Below are 14,605 nucleotides of genomic sequence, written 5' to 3'. Positions count from 1 at the left end.
AAATTCGAAAATTTGTGCATACTTTCGGCATCATACTATAACTATGACAATGTTTTGCAAATTTTTAAGGTCATACTAAACTATGACAAATTTTTGCATATTTTTGAGGTCATACTATACTACTATGACAAATTTTTGCATATTTTCGTCATCATACTATATGACCTTTTTGCACATTTTTCATGTCATACTATACTATGAAAATTTTTGCACATTTTTGAGGTCATACTGACAAATTTTTGCATATTTTTGATGTCATACTATACTATGACTAATTTCTGCACATCTTAAGGTCATGCTATATACTACTATGACAAATGTTTGCATATTTTCGACATCATACTATAACTGACAATTCTTTGCACATTTTTGAGGTCATACTTATAATATGACAAATATTGGCACATTTTGAGGTCGTAGTATATGACTCATTTTTGAACATTTTTGAGGTCATACTATACTCATTTTTGCAGGAGGTTGATTTTAGACTTTTAATCAAATATTGAGACAAATCTATATATTTAACCTGCAGCATTTAATTAAATCGCTAAAAGTTTAATGTAAACTCAACTTCTTCATGATATTTAGAATAGAAGAAAGAAATGAAAGCAAAAAAAGTAACAGTGATTCTTTATTTGGACAAACACACAACACAAAAATACATGAAAATCTGGCATATTTAAAAGTTCATATTTATTTTTAAACTTTCCCTTTGAAGGAAAAAAACATTTTCTATGTTAACTGTAGTAAAGATCATCATCAGTAGCAGCTGGAGAATCTGGATATGATTTGCAGGTTTTATATTTTTCCCTGTTTAATAAGACAGAAAGCAATTTATGCTTCACAACATAGGATATTTCAAAAATTCTAATAAATAAAAAAAAAAATCCCTTACATTATTTCCCTGATCCAACTTTGAATTAAAATCATAAATAGGACAACATTTGGCACTTCTTCATGTTCTTGTCTCCTCTGTTTTACATGTTTAAAAAATGTGAAATTCTTGATTAAACACTGAAACGCAGCCTAACTATTTAACTTTCTGCTTCCTGTGGGCAGATAGGGGAGAAACAAACGTGCAAATCTGTGCTGACGGAGACCTTTTCAGTCTTTTACAAGCATCAACTGAAAAACATGAAGTTTAACGGCTGATTTGGCTTCATCCGTCTCCATCCAGAGAAGATGGCGGCTCCAAAGCAAGGCAGTGGCAGCAGGAAAAGGCCTTCCACCTCTTACTGTCCAAGTCTGCTCAGCCTCCAGCTGCGGCTTGAAAACAGCTGCTGAGGGTTGAACTTAAACCTGACAGGAGAAAAATAAAATTTTTAATGTTGAATGAACAGGGTTTTTTTTAATACTGACTATCGGCTGTAAAAACCAGAATATTACATCTAATATACTATGCAAATAATGTGTAAGTTGACCTAATTTTTTTACATACTATAATGTCTTTAATATTTCCTATGTTGGTCCCAGATTGTGGTATAAGTTGTGAACATTGTGTGAATGACGCAAAAAATTTGAAAAAATTACAAATGCTATACTATGATGCGAAAAACACGCAAAAATGAAAAATGCTATATTATGACGTAAAAAACTTATAAATAGGATGTGAAAAATGTGAAAAAATGACAAATGCTATACTATGACATAAACAATTACATACTATACTATGACTAATTTTTGCATATTTTCGACATCATACTATTAGAAATTTTTGCACATTTTTGAGGTCATAATATACCAGTGTTGTGGTCAAGACCCCCTAACCCGAGACCAAGACAACACCAAGACCAGAGCGTATCGAGACTGAGACAAGAGCAAGACCAGCGGCCCGCGCTAAATGACACGACGGTAAATAACGCTCAACTATAAACGCTGACCAAGGAGCAACAAAGAAGTAACCAAGCACAAGGCGCTCACCGTGACTGTTTTCACCCTTTTTTCCGCTACATGAAGCCAGGTAGCGGGAGCAAAGCATTACAACAACAAAAAAAACAGCTCTCAGTGACATTACAGTCCTATTTTCTAAGTAAAGAGCCGTTCAGAAGAATCGGACTGTTCCTGAATGTCACATCACTATATTGCAGACATTTGGACACAGCGTTGTCCCATATATGAAACAAGTCAGTCAACACCTCCGCACAATAATTAAGTGCAGTGAGTGACAACTTCTTTTCCATCACAAATGCTTATGTGTCTCTGTACAGCTAGCTTTGCTAGCATTACGTCAACGGAGCTTACCTTTCTAAGTGACGAAAAAAGTTAGACGTTGTCCCAACCGTCTGTGAAAGCGAAGCGCTGCTGAGTTAGCCGTCGCCATCAGATTTCTTATGATTTATGCAGCTTTATTCCATTACTGACAATTAGACAGACGTCTTCTGCCGCTCAGAGGAAACCACTGCGCATGTCTCAGAGCCGCGTGCGAGTGAAAGGTGGGGAGCAGGAGGGGGAGTAACAGAAACACGTTGTTGCTTGGATTTTAATCGGTGCGTTTTGCATCCACTGAAGAAAACGATGTTAAATATGTAGGTATGCTGTACGTTTTGTGATATTTTCACAGTTGCGGTCTTGACTGGTCTTGAAATAAAATGCAGAGTCCTCAGCGCCCGAGACCGAGACAAGACCGAGACCAAATGCGGTCGAGTCCGAGACGAGACCGAGACCATCAAATAATGGTCTCGAGACCTACAACACTATGACTCATTTTTGCACATTTTCAACATCATACTATACTATGATGCAAAAAATGTGAAAAAATTACAAATGCTACACTGACGTGAAAAATGCTAAAAAAAATTACACTTGCTATGACGTAAAAAACATAAATATGACACTTGCTATACTAAAATGCGAAAAATGTGAAAAATTACAAATGCTATACTATGACACAAAAAATGCAAAAAAATTACACTTGCTATGAAGTAAGTAACGTATAAATATGACACTTGCTATACTATGACGTGAAAAACGTGCAAAAATGACACGTTTTTTATACGATGACAAAATTTTTTTGGAAAAATTACACTTGACGTAAAAAAACATAAAAATTACCCTTGCTATATTATGATCAAAAGATGTGCAATAATGGCATGCTATAGCATGACATAGCAAAAAATGTGCAAAAGTGACAACTGCTATACTATGAAGTAAAATACAAATAAAATAGACAAATGCTATATTTTGACGCGAAAAATGTGCAAACATTTCACATAGTACAGCATGATTTCAAAAATGATCTCAAATCTGGTGTATATGAAGCACGTAAAACATGCCCAATTCCTCATTTAACCAAAGTCAATAGATTATATGTTTTATAGTCAAAATGCACCTTCGATCATAAACTCCAGGTGTTCGACATGTCTGCCCAGAGCACGACTGCAGCATCATCAGCCGATGGTTCATCTTTTCCAGCACTTCCTGCTCAATGGTTTTTGCGATATTTTTCAGCTGGTAGGGGTCTGCCGTCATGTTATACACTTCCACAAACACCTGCAGAACAGACAATCATGCTAGGCTTCAGATCCAGCCACTAGCAGTCACTAAAGTCAGGGAAGTTCTGAGCTAATTAAAATCCACATCTTGAGGAAAGCTGGGTCTTTTAAATGAAACTGATGATGTACCTCATTGTCATCGAACTCGCAGTACTGCAAGTTGGCAGAGGGGGCGACGGTGCGCACACAGGCATAAGTGTTGTTGTACGAGTCCTCGCACACACAGTCTGGGAAGCACTCCTGCAGAAGAAGAAGAAGAAGATTTCTTTACACGTTCATTCAACAGGTGAACGATATTTTGATCTGGGTTTTCCTCGTACCGACACTCCCGGTCCCAACAGCGGGCAGGCCGGATCCGAAACGTTCCTTCCTTCGCCTTCATACTCCACCAGGATGTCTGTTCTCCAGCTGCTGCTGTTCATCTTCCCTTGCTGCTGAAACAATAAATTAAGTGTCTTGATTTATCATAGTTTCTTTTTTGTTCATTAAAGTTTGTTTTCTGCACCATTCGATTAATTTTATCCTGTCTTATTTCATCTAAGTGTTATAATAATAATGTCAGCCTATACTAGCACATATTATTGTGTATAATTTGACATAAACTTGACATACAGCCTAACTGTATGCACATACCCACTAAGATCTGGCTAAATGTTAAAGTTGCACCAAGCTGAGTATTAGGCCAGAATTGGGAGAAACCATTTAAAGTTGTTGAGCCAAATTTTAAGAATCATCCATAAATGTGGAAAAGTTCAGTATTTAGGCTGTTTCAATGTCGATGTTTGAGATCTTTGTCTCCACGTTTGAACCATCTAGATGTTGATTTCAGGTGCAAGAAGCAAAACAACAGATAGAAAAACAGCCCACAGCATGATGGGTTATGGATAATCTGGAATTAAAAATGGAGATACAATTAATGTTTTACAAATCTTGGCAGCTGTGCAGTCAATCCACTCAGAAAACCTTTAATCACTGAAAGACAAAAATTATCTATTATGCTGATGATGATCTGATTTAAATGAAGTGAGCTCTATGTGCAAATAGTTTAAATAATGTAAGTTATGACAGATTTAGTTTTACAATATTTGGACAAAAAACAAATTATATAAATACTAATAGTATACTATCAGTTAAATAACATGAGTCAGACTCATAAATACTGTTATTTAAATACGTAATGGCGATGATGCAGTATAAAAGCTTTTTTCCGATTCGTGGACATTTGGAATATTATTTACCAAGTAAAGAGGAGAAATGTTTTTACCGCTCTTTAAGATTACATAAACTGAGATTACTCTGCGTTTAAACCATTGATCAATGATTGTTCTTGTGAAATAAATGGATTATGTTCTCTCACCATAATGGGCAGGAAGGACATGCCGTCCATTTGGGTCTTGCTGACGTTGTAGCCGGCGATGTCCAGGATGGTCGGGCCGAGGTCGACGTTCGCCACCGGCATCTGACAGCATGAACACAGAACAGATGGCTGAACCTTCAAAGTTATAATTTTACTATAACACATCTGATAATATGAAAAGTAATTCAATTCAAAAATACTTTACTGATCCCAAAGGGAAAGTAAATAACTCAATAATTTGGGATTCTTCAGAGTTATTGTGGTCAGGAATGATCTCCTGTTTGTGTTACAGCGAATTTGAAGAAGTTGACTCTTAAGGACAAGTGAGATAAAATCCTGATGTGTTTTGCTTTCACACTCCACTGTGTCAAACAAACCAAACCTTGTGAAAAACTTGTTCCCCTCCTCACCTGTGGGGGCGCCACCACAAGAACCACTGAAGAAGATAAGCTCCTTCTTCACCAAATGTAAACAAAAATGGAGTGCCACCAGATTTTAGTGGTTGTAGTATTTCTGTTTTGTCTTTAGCCAAAGACCACAAGACATTTCTTGCATCAGCGCTAGACTCATGAGTTTGTTTTGGTTGTTTATACCCAGAATGCTTTAGTTCACTTCCTGCTTTTGGAGCGGTCTCCGGTCCACTTTGCATTCACATATGAATTTGAATTCAAATCGTGCCAACCGAACTGAGACGAAGGTTTTTATGTGAACCAGAGCTGGCCGTTTTGGTCGATTCCGTATGCAACAGTATAAAAACTGAGACGGTGTGAATGTTTGTACCTGGCTGGTCTGGTTGGGTTTGATGTTTGGTCCTCTGACCATGAGAGGAACCCTGATGTCGAACTCATAGAGCTGCCGTTTGTCCAGCGGCAGAGAGAACTGACCTGAATCAGAGCAAAACGCTGTAATTCATCACATCACCTAAAGAGAACTGGCAGAGATCAACATCCTCACTCACCTGTATGGTAGCCATTATCAGAGGTAAAGAAGATGTAGGTGTTCTCTAGTTCACCTCTGACCTCCAACTTCTTCACGATTTTCTCCACCAGATCATCCACTGACAGTAAAGTTCTCCATCTAGAGCAACAAAAACAGATGTTTGATCAGCAACAGAAGAAGCAGATATAAAGGTTAGAGAAAAAAATAAAACCACAAACCGCTTCCTGAAGGCGTCATCGAGGAACTTGACGGAGGAGTTGGACATGGGAGTTTTAGCCTGACGGATCAACCAATGTTTGTCCTAAAATCACCAAATGAAGTCGGATTAATAAGGTTTTTAAATGAATGTAGCTGTTTTAACTGTCCTAAAATAGAGATGGATTGAGTAGAGAAAGAAATATGAGAGAAAGAGGGTTTACCAAACTATTGGGTGGAAATCAGTTTTCAATAACAGTAGAGCTGAACAATAAATCAATAACAATATATATTGTGATAGAAACATGATCAATATCAATAGATACTGATCAATACGTCTGATAGAATATTCAGAACATATTCACTGACGTCTGATCCAGAAAGAAAGGCTAAGCTAGGTTGGTGGAATCAACTAAGTCAGTGGTCCCCAAACCCCGGTCCGTGGACCGGTACCGGTCCGTGGACCAATTGGTACCGGGCCGCGCAAGAAATAGTGAAATATTTCCGTTTTATGTATTATTTGAGACTGGAGGATCTTTTATTTTGAAAACACCAACACCGCCAACACTGAGGCCACAAGCAGCAAAATGAGTAAGAAACAGATCAGATGTCTTAAAGTTTCTTTGCAAAGGGGAAAAGGCCCAGAGAAGAGACAGGAGAATGGATTTATCCCGGAATGGTAGGTGAGTCCCACATTACAACCCCGCTCTGTGTAACATGTGGCGACCGGCTGCTAATGAGGCAATGAAGCTTCAAACTGCTTCGCCACGTAGAGACCAAGCAGGCTGTGGATATAAGCAACACTTCGGGTGTCATCGTCTCCCATCACTCCCAGATGGGACCGTCTCGTTGCAGAGAAACTAGCTCAGGGCTCCCGTTAGTCAGTATCATGAGTTAAAATTTTCACCAAAGTAAAATGTTCATTTTTGTGGCATATCTGTATCTTATTTTGAAGGGATATGCAAACGTTACCATAGCGACCAGAGTCAGAGCGTTTGGGCAGTGGTCGAGAGGAGATGAGTAGAGCTTGTGAGTCTTAAGTCTGGTTTAGACGGAAAGATTTAAGAATTGTCGGCCGATTCTCCAAACCTCTGTGACCACAGAGCTGATAAAAGTCCAACAGGTTCGATCAGTTTGTGTGTCCAAGGCAGGAGCAACACGAACCGATTCCAGTCACAAACATCCCGATTCCAGAGGATAATCCAGTAAAACCCCCAACATAACGGGAATTTAGAATAACCAAACACGGATGACGATGTAGAAGCAATAGTGATAGTTTGTGGAGTCATTTTAAGAGATAAAAGACGTAACAAAAAGAAAAGGCGGTGGATAAAAAACGACGGGAGCAGCTGCTCTATTTGCTGCACTATGATTTGGAGGTGACTGTTTTTTTTCATAGTTAACATTTTTAACTGAATAAACATAATAATGACCTTTAAATTTAATAACAAACACTTCCGCATATCGTCTTCGATATCCACGGACTCTCAGTTGATGTCAGCGGTTTGGGATTCCCCTCTGTTCTTACGTCACCGCGCTTTCTGATTGGCTACCTGTCACATTCAGCAGGTCGTATTCTTGTTCCCAGACAAGAAAAACCCCACAGGTTGCGATAAAAACTCTAAGACAACCCAAATTGGGTATATTCAGGATTTAGCGGGAACACCAACACCACCTCAAACACCCCCCCCCCCACCGGGACGCAGCTAAATTTTCCTAGTCTTGACCGGTCCGCGGTAATAAAAAGGTTGGGGACCACTGAACTAAGTCACTCGCTCTTTGGTTGCCTAGCAACAACCTGCTGGGTAATGAGCAGTTTCAAGTTCCCTACCCCACCCAACTTTGGTTACCTAGCAACATCCTACTGAGAAACAGTTTCAAGTTTCCCCACTTTGCCTCATAACTGCTTAAAAATAAACAAAATGGTGTTTAGTTAAAACTTTGGATAAAACAGGAAACCAAACAAAAAACTGATAAATAATTAGATACTGACAGTTATTGATATTGACTGATATGAAACATTATAACTTTTTCAGCTTGTATTGGCCTGGAAACTCAGTTTCTCTGGGGTAACCTGTTGGTTTTTGCCTGTAATTTTTTATGCGACAGTAAAAAGGGAAAGGTTTATCCAGATTTAACATCATAGTCAAAATAAAAGTGAGAGACATTTTAGAAATGTTTGAATCCATCTGGTTCCTGCTGCATATTAAAAACGTGTCCCACCTTCCCGTGGACGTTAAAGTTGGGGTCTCTGGGAGCCTTGGTGTTGTTGAAGCGGTCCTTGTACTGAGGAGCCGCCGTCCATGGGGAGTGTGGCGCCGGCGTGGAAACCATCATGAAGAACGGCTGGTAACTGGATTTATACTGGAGGAAGTCCAGAGACCTGTTAGCCTGGGAGAGAAACAAAAACAAATTTGATCAAAACATTTCCCTTGTGTCTCTAATTGCACCTTTGACACTTAAACGAAGTCTCACCAGCACATCGGTCAGGTAATCTCTGCTGTAGTCCGCTCCATGTTTCTGAGTCTTCCCATTCACTGACAGAGCGTAGTTGTAGTATTTAGAGTTTTTCTCCTGGAAAACAAAAGTTATCCATTAATTCACTTTGAGAATCTCTGGTTGGTTCAGGGATAAAAACACAAATCAATCTGGCAATTCTTTCTTAAATACTGTTTTTTCAACAAAAAATATCGGTAACACTTTATTTGATGGGGGGTGAATAAGACTGACATGAGACTGTCATAAACATGACACAACTCCTGTCATGAACATGAATAAGCCTTCATGAATATTTATGACTGTTGTCAAAAAGCGTCATTCGGTAAATTATGACACTTCTAATACAAAGTTGACATTATTCAAAATGTCTTTGTTATGACAACTTGACATTAACCAGGAAATCATTACTGATATAAATTTGTTATAAAAGTATTACTGATTGCACTTTAAAATTTAGGTAACTTTATGTTATTAAAGGTAAAGTTTAAGCAGTAATGATTTCCTGGTTAATGTCAAGTTGTCCTAACAAGACATTTTGAATAACGTCAACTTTGTATTAAAAGTGTCATAATTTACCGAATGACGCTTTTTGACAACAGTCATAAATATTCATGAAAGCTTATTCATGTTCATGACAGGTGTTATGTCATGTTTATGACAGTGTCATGTCAGTCTTATTCACCCCCCTTCAAATAAAGTGTTACCAAAATATCTTTACAAGTTTAGTTTTAAAGGTTCATTTTAATGGTCCAAAATACAGAAATTATGCTGGATGTTATGCTAAATCAGAAGTCATGGTAAACTTGCTAGCATAATTTTGTTGTATGCTAAAACAAAACTAGTTGGTCTCAGAATTATGCTAAACAGAAATTCATATTTAGCCTAACTTACATTTTAACATAAATTCTGTTTTAGCATCTTGCTAAAATGTGATAGTAAAACACACGTTATGATAAACTTGCTAGCATAACTTGTGTTTTAGCTTAAATTCTATTTTTGTGTAAATTTTGTTTTAGCGTGATATGTTTTATGGCAAATCTGAATTTATGATAAACTAGCTAGCATAACTTTCGTCTTAGCATTATGCTAAAACAGAAATTCAGTTTTAGTATTATGCTAAAATGGAAGTGATGCTAAAACAGAATTTATGTTAAAATACAAAATACACTTTAGCACAACATCCTATAGCATAATTTCCATTTTTGCATGAAATCTGTTTTAGCAAAATTCTGTTTCAAGTTAAATTTGAATTTATGATAAATCTGCTAGTATAGCATCCATTTTATCATAAATGCATTGTTGCATTATGGCATTTGCTGACCATTATGGGCCACAATAGTCCACTAAACAAAACACCTTTTTGCAGATATAAGGAAAATATTTGGTAGCGGTAATTCATAAGATGGACCTTAAACTTCCAGTCAATCTTGTGAAGGTTAAATAATAATCCATATATCCATTAATCTTCTCCACTTTGTTGTGGTAATTATTTCTGTAAAGATCAAACAAACTCACGTTTGACGTTAGGGTTGAATCGTTAAACTTAACATGAACTTTAAAAGCTAAAATGTCTTACCAGTGCCACCCAGTAGCTCCAGCCTGGAGGAACATGCTCCAATCCACCAGCGTCAGAATGTCCATACTGGAAGTCATAAACAACCTAGATATTTTTAATAATCTCAATATAAGACAGAGAGCATTTTAATAAAGAAGCAAAGAAGACGGCAGATGGAAAAATGCGTATTACCCCAGATTAAAATGTTGTAAAAGTAGAAATGAACCATTCTTCTGTCGTTATTTAATAATCAGATCTTACTTAAAGTTACATTTTTAATAAGCACATGTAAACACGATGTTGTTTCTCCAGTGAAAGCATTGGTTATAGCCAGGGGTGAAAGTAGTTTTAAATTCTTGGGGGTACTAGCTCTTGAATTGCTACAAAATAAAGCTGTATTTCCTTCAGCCCATGGCTGCAATGTTGACACCTTGAGAAGCTATGAGACCTAAATCCTGAACATGATGGCATGGAGAGCACCCCAGTTTTCCATGTCTGGCATATAACTATTTATTTTAGCTTTTAAACTGGTTCTATTGACCCTGTGTCCAGACAGAGGGATAATCAGTAGCYYAGCATCWTGACCTGTTTKTTYTRAAGATCCTGCAGCTTCCACTTCTCTTCCTAACATGGCGCCTCCTCACCCTGACTCTCATACTGACAGGAGGAACCACAGAGCTCTGTTAGGTTAAAGCTCATCTTCTGAAGTTGGGATGTTTTTCCTCCAACAGGTTCCAGAGGAATCACCTCAAACCAGATGTTGAACTGGATTTTATTTCAATGTCATTTGTGAATGTTAGAGACTCATTTTCAAAAGTGGAGCTATAAAGATTGAAAAAGGTTATCATTTTGGAGAAAATCTCATCAACATCAATATTTTCACTAAGAAGCAAAATAGATAGTTTGATAGAGGAAAAGCCTCTCAGACTCTGAGCTCGACAGCACCAAACTATTTTTTTATATTAGACAATTTAATTTCACATAATTATCACGGTAGAAGCCATTTGTTTGTTAAATACTTAATGAAACACATTTACCGTGTTTGATGTTTGTTGTAAATGACGTATAGTCACAAAGATAGTTAGTCCAAGTTTGTCGTTTATTGAACGTTCAGAAACTACAGCGGCTGTGATGAGCCAATGCAAAAGTAAAAAAAGGTAAAACAACCAGAACAGGTGATCAACTCTAAACCAGTCTCACCTTTTTACTCTCCGTCTCTGTCATTTAAGCACAACCGTTGCTATGGCAACCTCCTGCACTCCACAAGCCGACCAGAGACTATGTTAAAAACATAGCATTCAGTCCGTTACGATATTAGGTTTGCAGGCTTGATATTTATTTTGCAATCATTAATAAGCCTCCATGAACACAGCGGTGGTTGATTAGTTAATTTTAAACTCCTGCTCTGCTCGTTATTTTGATAAAGGAATAAAGGAACCGAAACGCACAGAATTGCACAACACCTTGTTGAAACAATAATCACTGAGATTATTATTGTTGTTGGGTCATTAATTTGAACACGTTTTTTGATTTGTTGTTGTTCATTAATAAAGTTACGAATGTTTTGATAAGGAGCCAGAGGACGTGCTGCTCTCAGTGTCCTGGCGACGTTCAGTTTGTCACTTAATGCTGAGATCGACTCCAAACCTTAAGCGATCGACATGTTGCACCGCTGCTCTAACAAAGCACAAACAGTTCAGAAACAATACGAAATGGGAAAAAAAGCTATTTCTTAACTGATTAGGTCGTGTTTTAGTTTGTTCTTGAAAAACTAATCAGTCACAACTGATTAGTGGGTGAACTCACGGCTGCACAGTGAACCCATTGATTCTTTACAGCAGACAGCCGCTCCTCTCTTGAGGGTACTGGCACCCCCGCTAAATCTTCTAGGGGTACGCAGTACCCGACCGTACCCGCCGACTTTCACCCCTGGTTATAGCAGAAGTGGAGGCTCATGTTTCTGACCTGGTTGAGGTATTTCCCTGCGAAGAAGGTTTGGTATCCTCCGAAGCTCTTCAGCAAAGCGGGGAAAGTCTGCGGCTCCTGGCTCTTCTGCCAGGCCGAGCTGCTGCAGTTCCCCTCCAGCGTGTTGTTGATGACATGGTGGTTATGGGGGTATTTCCCCGTCAGGATGCTGGCTCGACTCGGGCAGCAGAGAGGACTGGCGACAAACTGAGAAACACAAGCAAAATGGACAAAATAAGCTAAAATGTTACATATATCATTAGTATGGAAGTGCAGAGCTGCCACCTAAACAACGGTTTAGTTTATCTTTTTTATTTTGAACAAACTTTCTGGCATCAATTTAACGCCATATTCTCAACTCAACTGGGAAAACAATTTTGCACTTTGAGCACAAATTTGCTTCGTTTCTCTTTTGTTTCTGTTTGACATGTAAAGTATTCTGTAAACTTCTATAAAATATCTAATCTCTGTTCAAGGTTTTGACAAAATAATTCAAATTAAAAAAAAACAGAATCAGTATTAGCGAGCCTTGTCCTGTTTTAAAATAATGATAGATAATCTTAGATAAAATCTTATAACAATATAATCTTCTTTCCTCTGTGATCCTTATAATTTTAGGTAACATCATCAGTATATCGTGCTGCCATTAGATCCAAATAACATTTATGTACTTAATTATCACAGATCTGAAAGTAAAAGATCTGCAGACGTTCACATTAAAGCACAGCTCTGATTTTGTGGTTGCAGCTTTACTCTTCCTCATTATAAGACGCCTGAGGTGGTGATACTTACGGCGTTTGTGAAGGTTATCCCAGCATCACCAATTAGTTTCTTAGTCTTGGTCAACGGCTTCTAAAAGACAACAAAGTGGTTTTGTTACACCACAACTTGTAGAAAGAAACTAAGAACTTCGTAAAAATCCCTTTAAAGACATAAAGCAGAGGCTAAACCTTAAGGTTTCAACTCTAAAGTACAAATTTCTGCTTCATGTTGCAACCTTAAACTGAGACAACTTGACAGTCCAGTCCAGTTCTTAACTGGTTTTAATCTTACCTAAAGAAAAGTGACTTCTTTGTGTCAATAGGTAACTTTTCATATGTGGGGTCCCCCAAGGTTCAATCCTGAGACTCCTCCTATTTGATATCTACACTAGCTCAGGTTATAGCAAAAAATAATATTTGTTACCATAACTACGCAGATGACACACAGCTCTACGTTATGATGCCACCAGGTGATTCTGAACTCACTCAAGCAATGAATAATTCTTTCACTGCTTTCTACTCAGCTGAATAGAAACAAAACTGAAGTTTTAGGTCTTCGGACCTAAAGAGGAATGATCTAGAGTCGGAACGCAGGTTCAGTTATTACAGCTAGAAACTAGAAATCAGGCCTGAAATATGGGTCTAAGCCTTCAGATGCATAAAGACAGTTACAAAATCAGTCTTCCATCACCTGAAGAACATTTTCAAAATTAAAAAACTAATATTCCAGAAAGATCTAAAGAAACTAATACATGTGTTTATCTTGAGCGCCAAAAATAGACGTTAAAATACTTCTGTAAGTTTATAAATCTGTCAATAGCTCAGCACCAAAATACATAAAAGATTTGCTGTTGCTGTTTTAGTCTTCTCGTTCCGTTTTGTGTCCCCAGAACCAGAACCAAACATTCAGTTATTATCCTCCATTAATCTGGAACAAACTTCCACTAAACATCCGAAGCACTGCGTTCTTTAAATTCAGGCTAAAAACTCATTTTATTAAAGCTGCCTCTCATTGACTGGAACTGAAAAAACATATTTTATTTTTATTTGATAATCATTATTCTTAATGATCGAATTGGTCAAAACGTAATGTTAGTTGCTTGCTTCATAATTGATTACTGTTTTAAACCACTTTGCCTTGTTGCTGAAATATGCCACACAGATAAACTTTAAAACGTTTTCCTTCACATCATTGTCCTCCCCAAACCCGTAATTTGACCTAAAATGATGGGATAAAGCTTTAGTGAAGATCCTGCTGACTCTATTAAGATTCCTAAATGATGGCTTCAGCCAGGAATGTGAGCCGTCAGCTTTAGACTGAACTAACAATTATATTCAGACGTAATTAACATTTTTACCACAATTAACTCAAATATGAAGCTGTTAACTATTAGTAGTGATAACATGTACCGACCAAGCCGCCCATAGCGATGTCCAGGTCGTCAGTGAGGATTAAAACGATGTTTGGTCTCCGGTTGGTTTGTCCAAACAACCCGTAGCTTTGCTCGCTCCAAAGAGTGACGCAGATTAGCAAACAACTCAAAAAGCTCCTCAAACAGTAGCGATTAAACTCCATTTTCTGAATCCAGGTGGAAAATACCGAAGCTAGCAGTTCGTAGAGTCAAAGTCGCGGTTTAAAAATAAGGAAAAGATGGTGTTCAGAGAATAAAACTAACTGCTCGGCGCTACACTGACAGACAACGGTTTCCAGTATATGGGTCACGTGCTACCGCTCAGATACGGAAGTTTCAATCAGCTGACTGCCGCGTTCGTCAGTTTCGACGCCATATTGTGTGTGGCAAGTTGTGGAAAACGCAAAAACGAAAGTCTTAATTATTGTTTT

The 14,605-nt window shown here is 37.8% G+C and overlaps 1 protein-coding gene across 2 annotated transcripts; it reads right to left on the bottom strand.

Moving 5' to 3' along the window:
- Window positions 1–613: 613 nt before the first annotated feature.
- Window positions 614–14,493, bottom strand: gnsa (glucosamine (N-acetyl)-6-sulfatase a). 2 transcript variants are annotated; one of them, XM_008400886.2, is made up of 14 exons: window positions 14,177–14,493; window positions 12,794–12,853; window positions 12,002–12,208; window positions 10,058–10,123; window positions 8,458–8,556; window positions 8,206–8,373; window positions 6,006–6,088; window positions 5,807–5,925; window positions 5,629–5,732; window positions 4,849–4,950; window positions 3,812–3,925; window positions 3,621–3,731; window positions 3,329–3,489; window positions 614–1,299 (listed from the first exon to the last, which is right to left on the bottom strand). In XM_008400886.2, the coding sequence occupies exons 1-14, from the start codon at window positions 14,336–14,338 to the stop codon at window positions 1,233–1,235; spliced, it is 1,623 nt and encodes a 540-aa protein (XP_008399108.1). In that variant the 5' UTR covers window positions 14,339–14,493; the 3' UTR covers window positions 614–1,232. The 2 variants fall into 2 exon arrangements, with proteins under 2 accessions (XP_008399108.1, XP_008399109.1); XM_008400887.2 differs by having other exon boundaries at window positions 3,812–3,922.
- Window positions 14,494–14,605: the final 112 nt, after the last annotated feature.

Source organism: Poecilia reticulata, linkage group LG23 (assembly GCF_000633615.1).
Source record: "Poecilia reticulata strain Guanapo linkage group LG23, Guppy_female_1.0+MT, whole genome shotgun sequence".
Lineage (NCBI taxonomy): Eukaryota > Metazoa > Chordata > Actinopteri > Cyprinodontiformes > Poeciliidae > Poecilia > Poecilia reticulata.
This window is presented reverse-complemented; position numbering and strand designations above follow the sequence as displayed.